We start from the raw sequence: 19,862 nt of genomic DNA on the forward strand, positions 1-19,862 counted from the left end.
TTGGAATCCCAGGACTTCCCTCAGTCTACGAAAAGACTAAGAGAGTTTCTAGACCTGCCCCAGCACAAATCCTTGGCCATCCCCCCATATCATAGAGGAGGTGAATGATGTTTTCCATGAATCCAGCTTAGCTCCTGACCTCCTCCCACCTGCTCCCAGTAAACCTGAGAGGTATTACAGAGTACCAGATTCTCACAAATACCTGTACAGAAATCCTGCTGCAGACCTGGAGGTCATTACACAGGGACCTAAAGGAGCTAAGGCTAGTTCTGCTAAGAATCCTGTTCCTTCTGACAAGAATTCCAGAGCTCTGGACAGATGGGGTAAAAAAGTATACACTTCTGCATCCTTAGCTGCCAGAACACTCAACGGTTAGTTCCATATGTTAAAATATCAACAACACACTTTGGAACTTCTAAAGCAAAATATTTTAACCTTTCCTGACTATGCCAATTCGAAAGAGTTAGCAGATTTACTGCACTCTACTTGTCAAGTGGCCAAACACTCATTGCACTGTGGACATGATGCCCTAGAAGCCTCAAGTAGGGCAGCAGTGTCAGGATTTGTCATTAGGAGACATGCATGGTTGAAGGAACAACCTCGCCCTAGTCATATCAAGTCTAAATTAATTGATGCACCCTTGGATAAGGACTGCTTGCTTGGAGTAAAAGCAGAGGGGGTGTTTAAAAAGATGGAAGACAAAGCAAAATCTATGCAAACAGTGAAAGATTTCTTTCAGGTAAAACCTCCTAGGTTCAGCAGGAATTTTCCCTTTAAGCATTGGTCCTTTCCTGCACCTAGCAGACAGGGGCAAAGTAAGCCCCACAGGGACAGATCACCCAGGCCACTATTCCAGGGACAGCAGAGAACCAAACATGGACCACTTTCGCCCCAAAGGCAGGGAGTTCTAAGCCATCGCTCTATGGCAAAAACTCTCAATGACTCCCTCTCCCCCCTCTGCCTCACCAAAAACTAGGAGGAAGACACTCCCTCTGCAAAGAAAATTGGCTTTCTGTAACAAAGGACCAATGGGTCTTAAAGATAATTTTTCAAGGATACAAATTCTCCTTCAACAAACTCCCAATTTCAAGAGGGTACCCAGACTTACCTCCAAATCAGTGGGCAGAGGCACTGAAGCAAGTCCAAACTCTCATATCCCAAGGGCAGTAGAACCTGTCTCCCTCAGATGAAACAGGCAAAGGCTTTAATTCTAAAGACATGCATCTGGAGCATTTCTCCCCGGGCCTCCATTGAAAACAGGATCTGTGGAACCTAGTCGGACTTTCCCAGTCAACAAATGTTAAATAAATAAATAAATAAATAAATTCCAGACTATTTCTTGTTCCCAGAAAAGAGGGCACTTGGCACCCCATCCTGGATTTATCCATTCTGAACACCTTCCTGGTGGTCCCCAAATTCAAATTGCTAACTTTGCAACAGCTGCTACCTATGCTGACAAAACAAAATGCCTGGTTAGTTACCCTAGATCTAAAAGATGCCTACCTCCACATCCCCATAACAGAATCCTGCAGGAAATTCCTTCACTTCAGAGCAGGCTCACAACACTTTAATTTCTGTGTGATACCCTTTGGCTTATCTACTGCCCCCAGGATATTCACCAAATGCTTAGTCCCGGCCATAGCCTTTTGCAGACAGAAATCAAGGCAAACACCCTCCAGGAAGATCATTTTCTTGGGAGCACTGCTGGACACAGGATCCAAAATGGCATTCTTATTCCCAGAAAAGCAGAGCTTCCTGCCTCTCTATTTTACCCAACTGGCTTCCAGAAGTCACCTCACTGCGATAAAGTTCCTACAAGATTTGGGGTACATGGCATCTTGCACCCTTCTAATCCCTTTGGTCAGGCTTCACATGAGAAAACTTCAGTGGTACCTAAAGAATTTTTGGTGTTAGAACTCTCAACCTCTAGAGACCTCTCTACCTCTGATCCCGTGTATAAGGGCCAAGTTTCTCTGGTGGGCAGGGGCCTGTGCCCAGAACAAGGGTCTTTCCTTCACCCTCCACCCAACTGGGCAGACCATTACCACCGACACCTCTGACATATTTTGGGGCGCTTACCTAGAAGACAGGTGCACCCAAGGTCTTTGGGATGCCCAGCACCTTCCTTTATACATCACCCAGAAGGAAATGACGGCAGTACACAAGGCTCTGACATCCTTCAAACCCCATCTCAAGCCAGGATCAAAACAGACAACATCACAGTAATGTGGTACATCAACAAACAGGGAGGGACCCAATCTTACCCTCTCTGCAGGCTAACCATGAACCTCTGGCTGACAGCCTCTTCCATGGGACTACACCTGATAGCCCAATACCTGCCAGGGATCAATAATACCCTAGCAGACTACTTAAGCAGAAACTTACTAGACCCCCACGAATGGCAGCTCCACAGAAAAATCTTTTTACAAATCACTCAGGCATGGGGGACTCCACAGATGGATCTCTTTGCTTCGCATCTCAACCATCAGCTGAAAAAAGTCTGCACCAGGGAGTACCACCACCTAGCATGAAAGGTGGATGCCTTGACCTTCCTCTGGAACACCCTCTTTGTGTATGTATTCCCTCCTCTGGCTCTTATTCCCAAGGTACTGATCAAAATGAGGGAGACAAAAGGCCATTCTCATTGCTCCAGATCAGCTCAGACAATATTGGTACCCCTTACTGGGCAGCCTGACCTTACAGCCTCCCAGGCAGCTTCCCCTGATCTCAGTCCTCTTAACTCAGGTGGTGGGAGTGCTGCACACAGACTTGCAGACTCTCAAACTATCAGCATGGCTAATACTCTAAAGGCAAACAAGGCACTCCTGTTAAGCGAACAGGTCCAAGACATTATTACAGAGGCCAGAAGGCCCAACACCAGAAAATCTTTTGCAGGAAAATGGAAAGATTCTTCTCCTGGAGCCAGTCCAGAGGGGGTAATACCTCACAACCTTCTATCCCTCTTATTCTGGACTAGCTGGCGGAGCTACTTAATAGTGGCCTGTCCTTTATCCTCTATTAAAATCCACGTCTCGGCCATTTCAGCTCATTCCAATACAGAACAGCCCCTGTTCCCCCATCCTTTGATTAAACAATTCATCAGAGGGGCTTTTAATATCAGACCTCCCAGAAGGCCACCCACTCCAGCCTGGGACCTGAATTATGTTTTGGAAAAACTAAGCTTCAGCAGAAGTAAGATACCTCTCCTGGAAGACTGCTTTTCTCCTAGCTGTCACCTCTGCCAGAAGGGTTTCAGAACTTCAGGCACTGATGGCCTTTGAGCTCTTCATCATCTTCTATGCAGACAGGGTCTTCCTGAGGACTAATCCCTCATTTATGCCCAAGGTGGTATCTAATGTAACTCTCAACCAGGCCATACATCTACTCACCTTCTTTCCTAACCCTAAAAACAAGGGGAGAAGAATTATGTACTCACTAGACGTGCACAGACAGCTTAGATACTATCTGGGCCATTCTAAATACTTCAAGAAAACAGACCAACTACTTGTCAGCTTTGCCCCAGGGGCAGAGTGGAAACCCATTTCAAAACAAACCATTTACAAATGGATATCCCACTGTATCTATTTCTGCTACAGATTGCATGGGAAACCCCTTCAAGTCTATTCAAACCCATTCCCCTAGGACAGCTTCCACGTCCACAGCATTCCTCAGAGGAGTTCCCACCAGGGACATCCTGGAAGCTGCCACCTGGACTTCTGTCCATACCTTTACCAAGCATTACCACCTACCTCTATTTTCTAAGGCTAGGGCAAGGTTTGCCTCTGCAGTTCTGCAGGGCTTGCTGACCCATTCCTAGGTCTCTTACTAATCCTACCACCCCTCTCCTCAGCTTTCAGAATCCTCCCACAGGTGATGACTGCAATAGTGAAACACGAAGAACATAGTATAGTTGGGTACACTTACCATAAATGTAGATGTTTGAGTGTATTCACTGTTGCAGTCCTGGTTTCCCACCCTTCTTTCCCCTAATATCTTCTTTGTTTAGAGAGACATACGTTTCTAATGGTGGCTTTAGCCACCAGGGCCACTTTACCATATTTACTTGGGCTTCTTTCTGGTTAGGGCAAGAAAAATTGATGTAATGGCATCGGCTGCCTTCCTTTATAGCACTGATGTCAATCAGCAAGCGACAGCAGCCGATGCAGAAAAATATTGACTCTGGTATTCAGGCCGGCCGAGGGCTACCACAGCAGGGATAACCCACAGGTGATGACTGCAGCAGTGAATACACTCTAACATCTACATTTATGGTAAATGTACACAACTGTACTTTTCTTATGATAAAACCATAGGTGTCTGTTTCTATGAATATTGTTTTAGTGCAGTATTTCATTTTTCACATTAAAAAAAACATGAGGAAAGATTAAGAAGGGTATTAGAATCTTCAGAAATGTCCTTTTATGTGGTCAGATAACAGTGAATCCTAGTTTAGGGCCTACTTATACAAGAGAAGCAATGGTCTCAAAAATAGGCTATTTTGCATACTCCTCTGCATTCATTTTTAAAGATTTCCAAAAAAATGTTGATATCAGACCATGCACCCTTGATATTTTCTTTATCTAAGAATAAGTCATGTATAAGTGTAGGTAAAGGAGTTAAAAAGCTTACTGGATGTTTGTTAGACTCTGTTTTATGGAAATTGGAAAGTATAAGACTCTGGCATCAGCACAGTACACTTAATTAAATATTGCACCACTTGGTCCAAATGATGGCTTATTTACAAAACTAAATATAAGAAGCTTTATTGATTTGTAGAAAAAGATATATGGACAGAAAGGAAGAAGGAATATACTAAGGTAGCTAAACATTACACACATTCGCTATACAATAGTAACACTTCCTTCATTAATTCTATAGAAAGACATCTGAAGACTATCGCAGAAGAGAGAGTAAAAGTTTTACTATTTAAACAAAAATATGTTATCAGGAGAATAAAATGAGTTGTCCTCCTTTCTGAGTAAAAATATTAAGAAAGAGACTAGTTTAATGGATTGCCTACAGTGCCCTGATGGTATTTATATTCAAAAGCAGAGGATATTCTTTCTATTGTAGATCTGCACAGAGTGACAATGCATGGATAATATCCAACACTGAAGTGGCTAAGGTCCCTTCCGCCCTTATCTGTCAATAATAATACTTTTCTAATCAAAGCTGTTGTCCTAGAAGAATTGAACAGTGTGTTACTCAAGGTTACTGTTGATGCATCCTGTGCACTAGACTGTATACCCTTTTCTTACTATAGTTCAATGTCCACAAATGCTTAATGAAGGGTTAGAGGTTGGTATTAATGATACTAATATCTCTGAAGGTATTTTGAAACTTATTTATAAAAAAAAGAACATTATTAACTAATTGGACTTCATTAAGACTTTTTAATACTAATTATACATTTTTCTTCAAAGTGCTTCATGAACAGTTAACCAGAATTACAGTGAGATTGTTTCATCCAGGGTTTTTTTGGACTACATGGTAGGACTGTTAAAGATGCCTTAGTACGAGAAATAATGTGTAGTGTTCTGCGCAGTAATTGCTTTTTAATATCCTGTGATTTATTGAAATCTTTCTGCACAGTAGTGCATTATTGTTTATGAGATATTTTAAAAGGTAATGGAATCCATAGCGCCATTATATCTGCTTTGGATAGTATTCATAGAAATTCTTGGATCAGACCATGAACATGGACATTTGGGCCTAAAAATTTCAGTGTGTAGGGGTGTTAAATAAGAGTGCCTCCTCAGTGACCTGCTATTTAGTTTATTTATGACTGCTTTTGTTATTGAGTGTTTTGGTCAGCGTTTAAGGTCATAAATCAATATAATACAGAAGGTACCCTTACCACTTTTTATTTTTTTATGCTGATGATTTAAGCATTATTGCTAATAATGAAGGAGATTTATTGTCTTTATTTCAATTTTTCGAGTATAGCTTGAATAGTGTGGGATTGTTTTTTAATACTGCTAAATGTAAAGGGTTTGGAACATTCCATATTTTCTAAAATCTCCTTTTACACATCTACCATAAAGATATTAAGTGTTTTATATGGAAATGAAACTATTTGTAATAGTCAGATGAATTATTAAATATTGTCAACAATATTGTCAGTAGTTTGAAAGCATTTTCCTTGTCCTACCAAAAGAAAGTATACTTGCTTCATTTTGTTATTCTTGCTAAACTTAACTGTGTGGGTAATGTGTATCCCATCCCCAAAGAAAGAAAAAAATCAACTACTAGACAAATTTTTAGTTTTTTATGTGGGTATAGACTAAATCCCATAAAAAAGGTGTATAGTGTATTGGCAAACCAACTGATGGTAGAATATGTCTGCATAACCCTATTTCTTTCTTCTTTGCTTTTCTGTTGAGTATTATGGAAAGTCTCATTTAAAGATATTGATAAAGGGAGAATATTAAGGATGCTATATATTATTGTTTAGTATTATGACTTAATAAAAAGAGGTAATTTTGTAGGTAAACTATACTGCTAAACAGTATCATTCAAAATATCTTGAAAGAAAATGTCTTTCCAGGCTGTTTTACCACAGAGAAAATTGTGACATACTTTTTATTGTATTAGACTATGGGCTACTGACACTACCACTGGTTTGCAAACAATCACAGAACATCAACTTAGAATTATTAGAATATATGAAATACAGGATTTTCTATGGAGACCAGTGCTGGGTAAACTAGCAGTTAAAGGTGTAATGAAATATAAAATTAAAGAATAGAGACATTGTCATTGTGAGGAAATTATGGAATGTGTTCCTGTTTCTTCAGAAAGCATACAACATTTTTTAAATGTTATATCTACTTTTTCATTAACTAAACTTCAGACTATCTCATTAGAAATGTTACTGTATAGTACATATCCTAATGTGTATACAACAGAGGGAAGAATATGATAGAGTTATTGTTAGTGCAGTCTGGATGGTTTGACTCACCAGATGTGATGAACTGTTATATAACAAACTCTGGGACTGCTCTTTAATAATGAGTAAATTAAAAAAAAAAAAAATGAAAAAGAGGTAGGGAGTACAGCTTGAAGTAGTTTATCTGTTATCTGAAGTTCGTATTTGATATGATTACACTTTTTTGATGTTTCTGTAATGGTTCTTTTTTCTTGTATAAATGTAAATAAAATTCCCCTGCACTTTTTGATAGCCACCGTGGGATCTTTTACAACTGAAGCAGATGGGACCATGGTTTAACATCTCATCTGAAGGATGATAATTATAAGGTTAAGCTGTATGAGGAAAATTTTAAATTATGTCCATCTGTATTGTCCACTAGCAGATCATTTTTTTTTAACTAAGCAAGTAAATTTAAATGATATGGGAAGATTGGCAGTGGCTTCTTTCGGCTTTTCCCAGTTAGGGGTCACCACAGTGGAACTACTGTCTGCTAATGATTGGCAGTGGATTTTTATGGTGCCAAGTTGCCAGCCCGATGCCCAGCCTTCAAAAAAGGCACACCCATTCATGCATGCACTTACCTGCATGTCTTTAGATGTCACTCGACTGTGGGAAGGACATGCAGACTTCACACAGAAGGCGTTCCAGCCGAGAATCAAACGGGAGAACCTCTTGATGTGAGGCAACAATGCTAACCACTGTACCACTGTGGCCTGGAAGATTGGCAGTGTATTTCTTATGTACAATCACTGCTAGAAAGGTGATTATCAAAAAAATTGGGGGTTTCGTTAACAGTGTTCATTACAAGGAAATTAATGCTAACCAACTAACAAACTTTGCTAAAGCCTTTTCAATGGCTGAAACTGAGCATGGTATCAAAAGCTTAACATTCTGTAAAACTAGTGGCATAGATGAGTTACCTACAAAAAATATATAAACATTTATGTAAAAATTACTTAATGAGGAATTCAATCTTATAATTATTGAATTTGAGTTTCTGTCCTTAAGGAAAGGTGCACTATTTCTCTGTTATTCAAAATTGATACAGAAATTCATTACCCTTGTAATTATTACTTTATATGGGTTTCAGATTTTGACTCTTAAGTTATTTATAACCTTAAGGGCTTTAAGACTTTGAAATGTGCATAATATTTGATATACCCAGACAAATGTGTTTATATGGCTCATGGACCAACCAGCAGATTGTGTTTTTAAAATATATAATATGTTATCAATGTTAATATAAAGTAGTACCACCAGCTATTTTTTCTGAGATAAAAAAAATATTTTTGAAAAACAGTTATGGGTTTTCCACTTTAAGTTCTTCAACATATACATTTCCCAATGTATTTATTAATATCATTAAGAACCTGTGTTATGGTATTTTTGTAATTATTTCATGTGGTCAATTTACATCACAAAAAGTGACGTAAAATGCAGAATAAGGCAAGAATGCCCTCTTTTGCTCTGTTTTTATTCTTTCAGTGTATACTCTTGTGTTTGTTGTTAACAAAACACACTCTACTGTGCATTGTATGAAATGTATGCTTCTTTCACCATGCATGCCAAAGTTGTTTTAATTACTGTTCCTAAAGTATATGTACTACACTCTCTGATCTTTTTGATCAGTTAAGTTTATTTCTCTCTTTCTCTAATTTTCATGAAAATATTACTTTTTTTAAGTATTACTTGAAGGGGAGTGTTCTTTAATCTTTAATGGAGCCTGGTTGAATGAATCTCTGAAACATGTGGGATTTAATTATGCTCAGATATTACAAAACTGAACTTCAGTAGATAAATGGTTCATTGAATTGATTGGTAAACATTTACAGTTTGAATGGAAAATGGTTTTCCAAGGACCAAAAGTTAAATGAAAGTAGCTTTACTGTCAAAACTGTTTTATTAACTACCAATATAGCAAGTTTGCCAAAATACACTTATACTACCTATTATCAGAAGAAAATAATGAAATGCTGGTTTTATTAATCTAAACTAGAGAAGCCTTTAACCTACTTCACAGAAGTAAAACTGCTGGAGAAGTTTGGTTTGCTAAGTTTGTCTGTATAAGTTTGCATATTGCTTAAATGTATTTAACTTGATGGAAGATTATATATCCACCTGGGAAACATCTGAAATCCAAATAATATACACTGCTAGTCATATCATAGCTATTGAAATTGATGTAAATAACTTTTTTTTCTTTTTGACTGTTTTAACCAAGAGAATTAATAGTAGCCTTTGAATCTCTCATTCATAACACAAAAGCTCTTATATCCATTGTTGAATATCTAAGTTTCCTACTGAAAAAAGAAAGCTCATTTGTTAAGGTAACTGAAAATTGCAAGTAATACACCTCTACAAAGAAATGGCTTATATTTAGATTGTTACTACAATTTATTTTTGGAAGATAAAGTCAAGTTTGATATACATTATTATGATTGATTTGCTTTCAACTACTTCTTCCTAAACCGAGCTATGGGAAACTTTTAACAGTGATACTCCTAATAATTAGACTAATTGTTAATATGTCATATTGTGTTATATTATGTTATGTTATGTTGCAAGTTGGTAGAGACATTTAAGAAATTGTCTAAACTTGAGTCCTTTGGACAATGCCTAAACATCTGTTGGAAGAGGCGTGTTTAGATGAGGTAAGAAGTCAAATTATTATGGTTCTCAAATTATCTCTCTAGCTTTTGTGTTTCCTTTACTCCACCAAGTTTACATAGATTCTATAACAGAAGTTCCTGACAACTGCTGGATGTGTGACTTTAACACCAAAGTTGACCACCTACATACAGTAGCAAAATGCCCTAAATTGACTCATTTATGGAACAAGGATCAGAAAATATTTTGCAAGTTTTATAAAACAGAAATAGTAATTAGTGAACAAAGATATATTGAATTACTCTGCTTCATTGTATTCTTAAATCTAATACCTTTGTGTTCCAAAGTATATTTCTCAGTAATAAGAAAATTGTACAACATAAAGACGGAAAGAAAGTCACTCATTAGATTTGTCTTTTTTGTAGCAAGTAACTGATATTCTTTATAATCAAGAAATAAGAGTATATACAATTAACAACAAAGAAGAAATATAATAATTGGTCATAGTTTAGCTTACTTACATTTTATAAAACCTGTAAGTTTCTTTTCAGTTAAAGTATTATTTATGACTGTAATAATTTGTTGGTTTGCAAGTAATATCATACATAGTATATGTTATGCTTGACTGTGGTTCCTCATCTCTCCCTTTTCCTTTGGTATCCTTTCTTACTTAGACCCTTCTTTTTGTTTTGTACTGAAGAATCTAATACAGGATTTAGAAATACAAAAGGGAATGGTGTTATGAAAACAAGAAACTCACCATTTCCTTTTCTCTGTGTTGAGATACCTATTGGCACAATCGAGCACTTATGATAAAGGAATGTACAACATACTGTTATATTGACAGGCCTGCAAAAGTGATACCACAGATAAGATATTTGATTTAGGAGTACATGTCTAGAAGTAACACACCCTTTGTTAATTGTAGATATATTAATTTTGATTGCTTGAAGCTGTGGAATTATTTGTAACTGAACTTGTGTGTATAGGTATTTTCCGCTGTCTGATCCTAGAAAAACTAAAGAATATGTACTATTGCAGTAGACTGGGGGCATTAAAAGACTCATTCTTTAGGCCCAAAATCTTTGGAACATTCTGAGCTGTAGAAAGTGTGTTGCATTAGGACAAGAAATGTCAACCCATCTCCCTTGAGGGAAACTCTCTTCAAATGACTGAAAATGAAAAAGCCTCCTAAGGAATGAAGAAGGCACCAGAAAATTGAGAAACTAAGGAGTTTTATGGTCAGAGAGTTGTTCATCTCCAGGCCTTCTACAACTTCATTAGACCTTACAAAAGGAGTGCAGACTGAGGAGATCCATGCTACTTAATTGCAAATGAAGACTGCATTCCAAGGTTTTGTCAAACCTAAGAAAGGAAAGAGGATCTCGTGTGATAGACTTATTTGCATTAGAGAAGAAATATCAGCTGCAGAAATTCTATTCTAGGTACCCATGTAAAAACAAGCACAGGAAGTTGAACACCTAATCTACCCCTCAGATGGAGGTACTCTTATATGGCTTACCATCTATTCTCCTAAACCCCGAGACTCTGCAGAAAACAACAACAGACATCTGTTTCTAATGGCTTCATTATGGCCCAGACAGCTGTGGTAATACAAAATGTTCCAGATGAGAAAGGAGGGGTAACTACATCTCTGCTGAAGTTCCCCACATTTGCACCAACCTTATTTGGAGGGACATAATTAGTACACTCAGTCCTCAACAGCCTCAAGTTAGTAGCTTGGATGCTTTCAGCCTGATACTCTTTAAAGAATATTTCTCAGAAGAGGTGTGGCAGTTTGTATTGGAACCAGAGTTAGGATTAGAAAAACTTATTTTTTCTAAATGGAAGAGTTTCTCCATATTTTGTAAACATCTTTATTAAGCTGTCACATTTTAAATTGCAACATGACCTCAAATGAATTGCTAGAATAGACAACAGTGGCAGTTTCCAGTGTTATCCTGCAGTATACATGTTTTATTTTTAGTACTCTTCATTCACTCCACTATCAGATAAATTAATGAATTCCTGCCTTTCCTTACAGCTCAGTTGTCCTGCTGAACATTATTCTACATGTATTGTTCCTACAAACATATTTCTCTGAAGTTTGGTCCCATCCTTTTCTAAAGATCCTACCTCCAGTTCTTTTCTGACATGTACTTGTTGTGTAAAATACTTAAGCAAGCACCTCTGTGCGAAAATCCTAAACCTTCTGGACTTTACAGCATATTTGGGTATCCTACAGGTTTTTTCCCATTATGCTTTTATAAATGTCCTTTCTGTTTTTTCTACCTTCCTCCAATTGATTCTTATACTTATCATGCAGTATGTTATATGCTGTACTAATAATTCCCTTGTTTAACAGCATCTTCTGTTCTAGACTCAACATAAAACACTACTAGAGCTAGTCTGACACTTAGCACTCGCTTCCCTTTCCCCTTTGCCTCTCTTATGTTTTCAGTCCTGATAAGTAAAGTCATTTTTAACCTACAGTCCAGTCTCCTGTTTAGCCTCATCCCACTGTGCTATGTTTCTACCCCAGTACCTTTGTTTTGTGCCTAACTTCTTCCAGTAACTTCCAAATCCCTGTTGCCTATTTTCTGTTCTCATACTTACAGACATCTCTACTGGTAAAATCTGTTTTCTCCATTCTGTTACTGGCTTTGTTCTTAGAATACATTCTACTACTTTATAAATGTAATAGTCTGTACGGTTGTCACTGTTGTCCTTAGGGACTTGTATCCGAAATCGTAGTCTCTCACTGTTTCTCAAACTCCTCTCTCTTGTTCCATCATTGTCATCATTTTTCATTTTCATTGTAATCTTCTGCTTGAATTATGCATACAAGTCTTAATAGCTTAGCATTAAAGCACCCTTTCAAATCAGGTAACCCTAAACTGCCATGTTCTACGTTGAGAACTAACTTATCCCACTTGACTCTTGCCATATTCCCTTCTCAAACAAAGTCTTTCAATTCTTTATTAATTGTCACACACAAATTCGTCTCTGGTTGATAAAAACTATAGGACTAAAGGGACTAGAAACATTTTCACTGTATTCACATTACTATCTGTATCTATAATTAAGAGCTTTCCATTTCTTCACTTTTATGTTGTTTTCTGCTTAGTCTCTTCCTTCACATACTTGGTTGTCATAGCAAAAGCATTTTTAAACATATACCTGAATACTTAATTTTATCGTGTCTCCATAAATGTGGGTGGTGTTAATCCAATTAATGGATGGCTATGTAGTTTACTACTATATCTTATGTTTTAGCTTCATTCATTTTATATGCTGAAAGGACTTGAAACTGCTTCAAAATGGTCCAAAACATCAAAGTGATATAATCTACAAATAAAATTAACCTTTCTTTTTTCCCTTAAATAATTTTTATTTTCCAAATATAACAATATTAACAATTACATTTTCTGAATGAATACATTTTTACCAAACTATGTACAGTATATACAGTTGGCCTTCAATAAAAGGAAACAGTCTGTGAAAATGGTTGAGTTACACATTGTCAAAGTAATTCTTACTCTCTCTCTCTCCTCTCAATCAGAAGAGACTGTAGCTGTTTTAAGTGTCTCAATAAGGGAGAGAACTTTCTCCCATGGGCTAATAGTCATTTTTTTAGGAAATAGTCTCAGTTCCTTGACTTTTGTTTCCATCAGCGCAGTTTCTTTCAATAAAGTTAGAAAATCTTTAATTTTCAAAGGAGGATTTCCATTTTCTTGTGATTCTTTTCCTAGCTAGTGCCAGTATAGTCCTAAGAAGATAGACAATTATTATTCATTACAATACTTTCATTAATATTCAGAAGAATCAATGACTTTGTTAAGGCAAATGAATCTGTATAGATGGCTTGAAGAAATTTACTAATCTTTTCCTAATATATTCTTACTGTTAAAACTAACATTTTTTGATTAGTACATTAGTTGTGTACTTTAATTTTGAATTCCTTTTGTACCAGTTTGAATGTAAAGTAATTAGCAGACTTGAAACTAGAAATCCTTGCTTAGTTCTTCCATTCAAACATCTTGTCAGAAAGGAACCCTCCCATCTCAACATTCTGACTCTCTCTCTCTATATATACATACATATATCTATATATATATATATATATCTATATATCTATATATATATATATATATATACACATACATATATCTATATCTCTCTCTCTCTCTCTATATATATATATATATATATATATATATAATATAAAATATATATATATATATATATATATATATAAAATCTTCCTTATCCTCTCAGTGGCCATAAATGTACAATTGTTCTATTTAAAAAAAGAAAAACTAATTCTATTAGATGTCTTTTTTTTCTTTTTTTACATCAAGACTCACCAGCAATATGGGTTTTCTTACTCTTCTTACTCTTTGTTTCCCAGTATATCATCATTGATCTATTAACGTTGTCAGATATTTGCCATTCCCCACAAAACCACACTGATCCCTATCTCAATTTTGGTAACATCTTTCCCATTATTTCAGCTAATGTAGACTTAAACACTTTATAATCATGGATTAAAATTGAAATAAAATTTTAAGAAGCCGCATCTGTAGAGATTTTACCCTCTTCAGATAATTAATAAAGCCACAACCACCTTCTTCCAAGATTGTGGCCCTCCCCCTTTTAAAATATTGTTAAACAAAAACTCTCTTCCCTCTTAACTTCTAGCTGTCCACAGTAATACCATCTGTTCCTGAACACATATCCACGCTGACTGATTACACATCACTGTTTTACTTAATTTCTTCCTACCTTAGCTACCGATTGTTCAGCCTTCTCTTCCTCAAACATTTGTATCACTAAGTACAAACTGTACAAAATCCTACAAGGGTCCAAAAATACTTGACCTGGTTCTCACCAATATGAGAGGCCATTGTACTACCTAAGTGTAGGACCCTCTGATCATAAGTCAATCACTTTTGAAGTAGCAATAACTCCAGAAACCATGAGAGGTGAAGTCAGATTAAAAAACTTCACCAAAGCTGACTATACCCTCCTAGGGGTTGGCATAAGTGATTTTCAAGCCCCAGTCCCCACAGGTGGTCTTGGCAACTGTACTAAAGTATATTCTGATGCCCTGTACCAACACTTATACAAATGTATAGACTCAGCTGTGCCAGATAGGACCAAAGTAAGAGTCTCAAGAAAAGACAAGCCACCGTGGTGGACATCTCGCATAAATAAACTATACAACAAGTATAAGAAGAATACTAAAGGGAGGTCCAAGCACTGGAAAAGTATTCTTCTAAGCCTAAATAAACAAATAAAACAACTTATAAAATCCTCTAAGGGCAACTTTGAGAAAACTTTAGCAAACACAGCTAAGGATAACCATAGGCTTTCTTCAGCTCCATCCACTGCCTAAAAGATAGGACCCAGACGTTTGCTAAACTAGTGACAAATGATGTCACACACACTGATCCTGCAGAAATTGCTAACCTACTAGTGGACAGGTTTGATGAAAATGTCTCCCCTTTATCCCCTCCAAACATATCACAAACCATACCTTCAACATCTCTCCCACCATATATATCTAAAGAAGACGTCATCAAAGCTCTAAGGCAAAAAATACAGCCTCTATACATACCTCTCAACCTCTTAGCCCAAAAAATCTGGATAAAGCCTGACAGAATTGGGAGGCAAAAGCCCAAAACTAGGGGCAGATTTTAAGTATTGCTCTTATATACTTAGAAAGTTGCTAGAAAAACAGTATTTGTCTTAGCATGCATTTTTCTGAAGGATATGAAGTTTGAAACACAAATGTATATCATTATTTAGTGACTTAATTCCTCAGATCAACCCAGTGATTTGCCAGAAAATCACAAATCTTATGATGAGCAGACCAAAAATATGAGGCAAAAATCTGGAAATTATGTGAAAATCTGGACTGTTGATAGGTATGCCTCTATAGATCCTGATGGTATCCCAGGCTGCATTTTAAACTAAGACAGGAATTAGCAACCCTTTAGGCATCCTGTTTAACCACAGCCTGAATACAGGATTTGTCTCAGCTGAATGGAAAACCATGACCGTTATCCCCCTCCACAAAGGTGGCTTAACAATTGATCTGGGGAATTATAAACTCATAATCCTGACCAGTCTTATCTACAAGGCCATGGAACGTGTTATCATGGACCTCATAAATAAAGATATAGATGATCTCCAAACCCTTGATCCAACCCAGTTTGACTTTGTAAAGGGTCGATCATGTCTGTTAAACCTAGCAGACTTCTTCAAAAATGTGACTAGGGCCATAGATGAGGGCAAATCTGTGCACACAGCATATCTGGACTTGGTGAAGTCCTTTGACACAATCCCCCCTTCAGGCACTACTAACAAACTCACCCACCTAAATGTCAACCCCTTTGTTGTTAGGTGGATTGCAAATTGGCTCACTAACCGCACACATGCTATCAAAGTGGGTGACTCCACCTCACCCAGCAGACCTGTTACCAGTGGGTTTCACAAGGGTCAGTACTGGACCCTCTTTTGTTTGGGATTTACTTCTCAGAAGTTCAGGTCAAAACAAAGGGACTGTGGCTGACCAAGTTTGGTGAAGACTGCAAACTTGGTGCGATCATTGACTCCCAAAATGATGTCAGTGTCCTCCAAGAGGAGTTTACACAGACCAATGATTGGTGCCAAAGCCATGGACTCAAACTAAATGCAAAAAAATGCATCATCACCCCTTCGGTAAAAGCAATGTCCCTACTAACTATCAAATAAACAACAATACCTTAAGTATGAATGGTGTAGTGAGGCATTTGGGCACACAAGTAGACTGTGACCTAAGCTTTGACCACCATGTGTCCACTGTAGTAAGAAAGGCATTCAACATCACACATTTTATTAGCAAAGGAATAGCCTTAAGACCAAAAGAGGTTATAACCCCAGTATACTCATCCCTTATCATGCCCATAATTGAGTATAAAGGCCCCTTTGGTATGTACTGTACCAGGAACCTGCAGTAACTGGAGAGACTTCAGAGATTTTTAACTAAGAAGATCCAGGGTCTTCAGCACATGCCTTACAGGGATAGACTGAAGTCTTTGTCACTGTACTCTGTAGCCTATAGGCTGCTTAGGGAAGACTTGTGCTTGGCTTACAGAGCAATCTCTGACCCCAACCTGATGACGTTGCTGCACATCCATAAGTCAAATGGGACTAGAATAACCCACTCCAATGAACTAAATCTGGCCTGCGATTTAAATAAGACATGCTGGAGAGACAAATTCATCTCACAGAGGTTGTCACTTCTCTGGAACAGGCTACCAATTCATGTTAAGCAGTGTACTAGTACAAGTCAAATGGGACTAGAATAACCCACTCCAATGAACTAAATCTGGCCTGCGATTTAAATAAGACATCCTGGAGAGACAAATTCATCTCACAGAGGTTGTCACTTCTCTGGAACAGGCTACCAATTCATGTTAAGCAGTGTACTAGTACAAGTCAAATGGGACTAGAATAACCCACTCCAATGAACTAAATCTGGCCTGCGATTTAAATAAGACATCCTGGAGAGACAAATTCATCTCACAGAGGTTGTCACTTCTCTGGAACAGGCTACCAATTCATGTTAAGCAGTGTACTAGTACGACTCTGTTGAAAACGAGCCTGGATGAATGGTTGGTAAATCGCAAATTCTTGCTAAGAATAGCTCCCACATCCCTCTTGGGCATGGACAGTCATTACTAATAATAATCTTAGGCATTGACTAGACTTTTTCTCTTGAAATATCATTGGTGTAATAGGCTAGGCTTAAAACGACCTTGGGTCAGTAGCCTAGTAACCTCCTAGGAACATATGAAGTCTTCTGTAAACATTTCCGTTTATGCCTTTTCTTCATTTTCCCATTCCTCCGATTTATATAAATTTCCACAGAATTTCTGAAATAGCTCTAATACCTTTCTTGTGTCTCTACTTACTTTTCTTCTCTTAGGCTGTCTACATTTCACTACAACTCTTTCTGTATTCTTTTGCCTCAGTCATTGTCCTAAAAGTTTTTACACTCTACAGTTGTTATCAAAATGTTAACAACAATATTTCTAAATGTATGCTAATTGTCCTGATACTCCTTTCTTTTCTGTATAGCAATATGCAGTTGCTCCTTGTTCTGTGAGATTCCCCTTATTCTACAGTACTTTAACCTGTGCTAGTCCTCCAAATAATTCCTATTAATTTGTTTTCCATATCTCTTTCTGGCTCTTATTTCACCATGTTTTGGTCTCCATTTTCATTTATCCCTAGCTATCCTATCCCTTTTTAAGTAATTTTTGTATTCCTTAAGGCCTCTCAAATCATGCTAATTGCTCAATTCCTTAAATGCCTCTCCTTTTAATAAGTACATAGGAAAGCACCAATTTCTCATTTTGACATCATTACTTTGCATTTTTGTCATAGCTTTTATCGGCATATGCTCTGATATAGTGTCAAATGCTGCTGTGAAATGTAATTTCTGTCCAGTTTAGCCCAGTGATTATATCTTGGTGTATAATATTTAAATTCTAGCTGAGTTTTACAACACAACCCAGCAGCCATTGCATAAAATGCCCTTGCTTTTGTTGTTTTTTTTTCTTGCACTTCCCCCACATGCGTATGCTCACTGGAGAAAGTGAGCTGTGCTAGTTATTATGACCTAAAATGTGCATGTTAAAATAATGAGGTGTGATCTGTAGAAAAGGTAAACATTCAACATTAATAACAATTGATTTGCAAAAAAGTGAAGGGATAGCAGCCACATAACTTAGTAGCACCAGCCACCGTTAGGTACATAACCACAAATGCCTCTATTTTCGGAGTTAGAATTTCCCATGATTGTTCTTAGGCTTATGTAACACCACATCTACAAATCTGTTTTGTAATGAAATGAAGACAGGTTACACATTTAAACAGTATATTGCTGGGTATTTGTCATACTCATTCAAGAAGTTTATTCAGTAGTGTATTTACAGTTACTGAGAAGATGGAGTCTCCATTTTTTTTTGTCATAGTTAATACTAGCATACAGATGTTCACCATTTCACAGTATTGTAAATGGACATTTGCATAAAAAGTGCTGTAACTTATAATTAGTATAAGATAAGGGTGATATAAAGATAAAATGACAGGAATAAATGATTTATAAAGTGATTCTCTTCCTGTTATTTATAGCAAGTAAAGTGAATGTGACAAAACATGGAATGATGAAATTCCGTGAAGAGAGAATTTTACTGGGACTAAGCACCAGTGCTGGCTTTCATGACCGCTACTTTATCCTAACAAGTAATACGTTACGACTTTACAAGGAGGTGCGGGTAAGTAAGCCTTTAGTCTTTCATTGGGTTACTGTCGTGCCTTAAACAGGTAGTATTAAGAAATGCAGATCTGGGAAAGGGAGCATTATTAAATAATAAATACACAAAAAAGTGATATTTCTGGACATAATATAGCTATCTCTTTTTAAGTGATGTTCCATACTTTGTTAAGGTAAATATTATGCATTACTCCAAAAGTCAAGGATCGTGTCTAGGAATGGGTAATTGCATTAACACATATGCTATTACAATAATTTTAGTGGCCAGCTAGAGAAAGATTTAAAAACTTACTTGTAGTCACCTGCTGAAGTTTCTTGTTTTTTGACATAGCCTTGATTCAGGTTTATTTTGGAAAAAAATGTTAAATCAGCCAATATGGGTATTGAGATCTGTTACTTACCTGCAAGCTAAAATAGGTTATCTTTGTTTTTGTACCAAATGCACTTCATTATTATTTCTTTCATTTGTTTCCAAGTGTTTCAGTATTAGTTTATTCGTAATTGTTCTTATGGTTATATATTTATTCTTGCAATCAGATGAACATCAGTACCTCTTTTTATAATGACAGCAGGGGTCTATATTATATCCTCGAATGGTTAAAAAAGCGAACGCTGAACTTATTTTCGCAAAACTGCAAAATATCGAAGCAGCAGAAACTCGAATTTTTTTCCTACGGAAAGAATTTGGTTGTCCGTTTCTGTTGCTTCGGTATTTTCAGTGTTATGGTGGATTGGATTCAGGTAAGTGTGCGATTGTGTGGATGTGAGTATTAGGGTGAGTTAGGGTTAGGGCTCAGGTTAGGTGTGTGTGCGATTGAGTGGACATGAGGGTTAGGGCGGATTTAAGGGAGTTAGGGTTAGGGAGCGGGTGAGGTGAGTGTGCGATAGTGACGGAACTTAGGGTTAGGGTTTGGGTTAAGGTAAGTGGGTAGTTAGTGGTGTGTGCATAGTTTAGTGTAGGGTTAGGTATCAGATTTTAGGTGTATGTGTGTAGAT

At 37.1% G+C, this 19,862-nt stretch overlaps 1 protein-coding gene across 6 annotated transcripts in view; it reads left to right on the top strand.

Annotated features, from left to right (window-relative positions):
- ARAP1 (ArfGAP with RhoGAP domain, ankyrin repeat and PH domain 1) overlaps positions 1-19,862 on the top strand; it is a 2,759,262-nt gene that overhangs the window by 2,443,253 nt on the left and 296,147 nt on the right. For all 6 annotated transcript variants that reach the window (XM_044073028.1, XM_044073030.1, XM_044073029.1 and 3 more), the window contains one exon: positions 18,725-18,867. In XM_044073028.1, coding sequence (XP_043928963.1) covers positions 18,725-18,867 — 143 coding nt within the window. The remainder of the gene's footprint in view (positions 1-18,724; positions 18,868-19,862) is intronic.

The sequence above is a fragment of the Protopterus annectens genome, chromosome 5.part1, assembly GCF_019279795.1.
Source record: "Protopterus annectens isolate FY-2018-M chromosome 5.part1, PAN1.0, whole genome shotgun sequence".
NCBI lineage: Eukaryota > Metazoa > Chordata > Ceratodontiformes > Protopteridae > Protopterus > Protopterus annectens.